The sequence below is a fragment of the Colletotrichum orchidophilum genome (assembly GCF_001831195.1).
Source record: "Colletotrichum orchidophilum strain IMI 309357 chromosome Unknown Scaffold_198.1, whole genome shotgun sequence".
Lineage (NCBI taxonomy): Eukaryota > Fungi > Ascomycota > Sordariomycetes > Glomerellales > Glomerellaceae > Colletotrichum > Colletotrichum orchidophilum.
In genome coordinates this window covers 20,267-24,705 of record NW_019173154.1, presented here as the reverse complement: position 1 = coordinate 24,705, position 4,439 = coordinate 20,267, and the positions used below count along the sequence as shown (strand labels likewise).

Here is a 4,439-nt window from a genome sequence, read left to right as displayed (position 1 = left end):
ATGCCTTGGTGGAGCCTCAAGATCGAGTACCTTACGGATAGCTAAGGTAAGGTAGCTTGTAACTTGTAAGTGGCCTTGGCTCCGTCGTGTGATGATGATTTCGTTGTGCCTTGGTCGGAATCTCCTCCACGAGCAAGGATTCCACGGGCCTTTTTACATCAGAGAACACACAGACAACAAATCTGTCATCGGAAACCTCCAAAAAAAAAAAACCACTCATGACGCTCTCCCGTACTCTTTTGTTCTCATTCGATCAAACTCCTGTGTTTTGCCCTTCTTCAGACCTGAACCTTTCAGCCGCGCCGGACAAGGTTTCGTCGTAGATGGAGCCATGGATCAGCACCCCGTCACACACGGAGCTTGGTGTCCGTAGCGTAACCATACTATAGTATAACTCCACGGGCGAATCCACCTATCTCTCTGTCTTTACCTCCCCTTCCTCCAAGCGACGTTCCTCAGGAGTGCAGGACAGGGTCTGAGAAAGAGCGAGACTTTCTCCACGGGCGCTGCCTTGTCTTTGAAGTTTGAAGCGGCAAGCCAAGGTTCGCCCGCTGACGGTAGGGTATTGGCCCCCCTTGACCGGGTTTACAGGCCACTGCCTGCGTCTGGACCAACCTAGCAAGTAGCACTCCCTGGCCGCTTGGCTTCGAGTAATCGAATATGCCGCCGCTCAGCGGCATTTCAAGATTCCCATGCCAGGGAAGAAACGCAAACTACCACTGGGCAGAAAATATTACGCATCGGCTCGAAAGTCCGCTCTCACGAGTTACCATACAAATGTGCTCTCTCTCTCTCTTTCTTTCTTTCCCCTTTCCCCTGTACGGATTAGTGAATCGAAGCCTCCTCCGCCCTGCATAGGTTTCTCCGGAGGTGGCCTGGGTCTCAGAGAAAGAGGAGGCACTCTATTCTTGGTAAATGCTGGGTATAATACATCGAGAATTAGAAAAATGCGTCTTGTAAACCACTCCCCGCCCCCCTCTATTCCTCAAACCCCGGTCTCGCTACCCGTTGTTTCCTTCCAGTCTGAGTCAAAGACGAGGGGACGGGCCACGTGTGTCCATCATGTCATATCTGTCGTCGTCTTGTCGTCTTGTCGTCTTGTCATTGCAACATTTCAACAACCCCGATTCCCCTTTTGCTGTATGTTGAGTCCTTCGTTTGCACACAGAGGCAGTATCCTCCGGAACGCCGTGTGTTGTTTGTGTCGTCAGCGGGACTTGCAATACTTGCTTAGTGATCCCATCTTCCATCCCATCTCATCGGTCAGTGTCAATCGTGCCGGCGGCGGCTCGCGAGCATCCGAGCATGTGCTCACGGTGCCCCACCGAGCATCCCCCCTGTCTGTCGTTGCGCATCATACACAGCCGCCTGGACCATCAGACGGTTCACGCCGCAACATCCTCCTCATCGAGGGGTTCAACCCTGACGAGAATTTCCTCCAAAAGCCCCTCCAGGAAGGTGCCAACGTCCCTGCCCATACCCACAGGCTCCGCCTTGTCATAGTGGTCAATCTCTTTGCACACATGAGCGAGCTTATATACAAGTTTCCGCAGCTTCTCGTGAGCCGCCTCTGCTCGCTGCTGCTTGGGAGTCACCTGGTTCATGGCCACGGGGCTCGACGAACCCTGTTGGGGTCGGAAAGCCTGTTGCAGTCTAATCTGCCTTCTCTTTAGCGCCTCCTCGAGTGCAGGGAAAATAACATCATTTAAAGCGTCGAGCTCTCCATTAGGGTTAGACGGCGCTGGCGGGGGAAAAGACGAGGGAGCCGCGGGTTCAGGAGTAGGCGTCTGCGTCTTTGACGGCAGCGCGTATGCCTTGGACGGCGGAGGAGGTGGCGCCTGGCCAGACGGTTGGCGATATTGCCCGTTCGGAGATTGGCTCGGTATCCTCATCGGCGCCTGTTGCGCCTGCGGGCTGCCGCGGTACGGCGGGATTTCTGGAAGAGTGATCGGGGTAAACTTGTTATTGGGCCGGGGCCCATGAAGAGGGGGTCGCGGCGGTGTCGTATCCTGAACATGCTGCAGGTCGGCGGGTTGGATCACAGGGCCTAGACTCATCAAGCCCATGTCCTTCTGCAACTGAACCTGCAGTTCGCGGTCGTAGTCCGGAGATTGACTAACAGGGACAGCAGGTGGAATCAATCGAGAGATGGGCCGCGGCGTCTCAGGACCCCCTCTTTGCAGCTTCTCTGGCGACATTGGAAGAGGCACCTTGGCTGGCGAATGGGGTGTGGTTGTCGGCACTGGCTTCCGTTGTGGCGAGGCCTGTCGAGAGGTTCCCGTGTTGGCACTGGCTGCCTTGAGGGTATCCGAAGCAATGGCAAGGTCGCGGCTGAAGTCGCGAATTTTGGTCGGGCTACTGTCTCGAGAATGCTCGCCATAGTCGTCGGTGCTCTCCGTAGACCTCGCCGCCCTGGCATTGGTGGCAGACTCATCCAGGGCACCAAGGCCTGGACGAGGAATAACACCTCCACGATCTCCCACGAGCCTCACTGTGCCAAAGTCCCACATGTCTTCGTCGACCTGCTGGCGCTCGTAGTACTCTTCGCCCCCCTGATCGCTCTCATCATCGTCGCCCTTGTGCGTCGCGGCCCATCGGCTGTGGCGCTCGATGAGCTCGGTCAGGTAGCTCGTCTTTTTTGCGCGGCGTATAAAGGGATGCTTCAGCAGATCCTTGGCTGTGGGTCTATCCTTGGGATCCCTCTGCAGACACACCTCAACAAAATCTTTGAATGCTTTTGTAAAGTTTCCTTCCAGCCGCGGTGGAGGGTTCTTGGGAATTAGAAACAACACCTTCATGGGGTGAATGTCTGCATAGGGAGGCTCGCCGTTGGCAAGCTCTAGCGCAGTAATTCCAAGAGACCAGACATCAGCTTTATGATCGTAGCCTGATTGCTTGATGACCTCGGGGGCCATCCAGAAAGGGGTGCCGACAAAAGTATTCTTCTTGGTCATGGTGGCCGAGAGCTGTCCCGAGACGCCAAAGTCGGCAAGCTTGACCTGCCCGTTGGAGCTGAGTAGCACATTGGCGGCTGGGTATGCGTGTTAGCTTGAGGATGGGAAAGTTGATGGGCTGCCTTGCAGAGTAACAAACTAACCTTTGACATCGCGATGCAGCTTCTTGTCTGTGTGCAAGTAGTCGAGACCCAGCAGCAGCTCACGAATGACAATGGCAATGTAGTCTTCGCCTATTAGACCAGGCTTCATGAGGTCTGCGCAGCTCCCGCCTGAGCAAAACTCCATGACAATCCATAGCTCTGCCCCCTTGGCGTAGGAGCCGTAATATTTCGTAACGTAGGGAGACTGCAGCTCGGACAGGATGGCGATTTCCTGGATAATGTCTTCGACCTCGTCCTCGGCGCTCTCAATGTCGATGATCTTGATGGCTACCGCATGACCGGTGCGCTTGTCGACTCTGTACAAGTTGGTGTCAGTTCCTCTATTTCTCGCTGGAGGGGGGCTGGATGAAGGACATCGTCCGTCCCCACGAGGATAGCACTCACCCCTTGTAGACCTTGCCAAAGCTTCCTCCGCCTAGGAAATCCTGGGTATTAGCAATGTACCGCCTCAAGCACGGAAGCAGTGCATACCGATACAGTACTCCTTGGTGTAGAGCAGCTCAGGGTCAAGCGCCTCGTTCCCCTCCTCGATATCCCTATCGCGATCTCCCATGATTCCGGCCGAGCGATGCGAAGGGGTGTCTCGTGAGAAGTGTTGTCTGTTTATCGCCGCGCGACAGGAGCTGCCCCCGTCGAAACTAACGTCCGTCGTAAAGGAACAATCGCAGGGTTGCGAGGGGCCGGAGGTCTACTCAGCGCGGTGCAATCGCCGTAGTCCGTCGTCGGGGCGGCGGTGGTTCGTCGCTGATGCCGGCTGTCGTCAGGCAGAGGGTCGGTTGGTAAATTGACTCTCGGGTCTGGAAGTCTCTTTTCTCGTGTTCGGGCAGCGGGCAGCGAGCAGCTGATTGAAGAGGGGATCCTGGAGTTGAATGCGAGCGCGAGAGACAGAGGCGGTGGGGGACGACGGATGCGACTGTCGTCAAGCTGGAGCGAACCCGGCTGGCGGTCACAGGGCCCAAGAGTATGGTTTGAGGACCAGGGAGAAAGAAAGCGATCTGGAAAGGCGAACGTTAGCAAGGTGCTAGAGACAAATTGGCCGGGCCTAACGGTGATTAGTTCCCAAGGGGGCGGCGTCAATCGTACGTCGTCTTGTCGCGTGTCTATGTCTCGTCCCTTCTTTTCTTCAAGGTGCAGAGACAAGAATGACGAGGTAAACAAGGGGAGAAAATAAGGATCAGAAAAAAAAGTTCCAGAGGTGGTGGTGAGACACTGTAGCGGGCCGCTGTAATTCACGTTCCTCGCGAGTCGGTGAATTAGCAGAGCGAGAGGGAGAAGGGTAATGGGGAAAGACGTCAGTGCCACGGTTGGACCAATGCTAGGG

At 55.6% G+C, this 4,439-nt stretch overlaps 1 protein-coding gene across 1 annotated transcript; it reads right to left on the bottom strand.

Annotated features, from left to right (window-relative positions):
- Positions 1-1,385: 1,385 nt before the first annotated feature.
- On the bottom strand, positions 1,386-3,671 carry CORC01_13533 (uncharacterized protein; the record flags this gene model as incomplete). Its single annotated transcript, XM_022625150.1, has 4 exons — positions 1,386-3,031; positions 3,098-3,414; positions 3,503-3,533; positions 3,590-3,671. The coding sequence occupies 4 exons, from the start codon at positions 3,669-3,671 to the stop codon at positions 1,386-1,388; spliced, it is 2,076 nt and encodes a 691-aa protein (XP_022468330.1).
- Between the last annotated feature and the right edge of the window lie 768 nt (positions 3,672-4,439).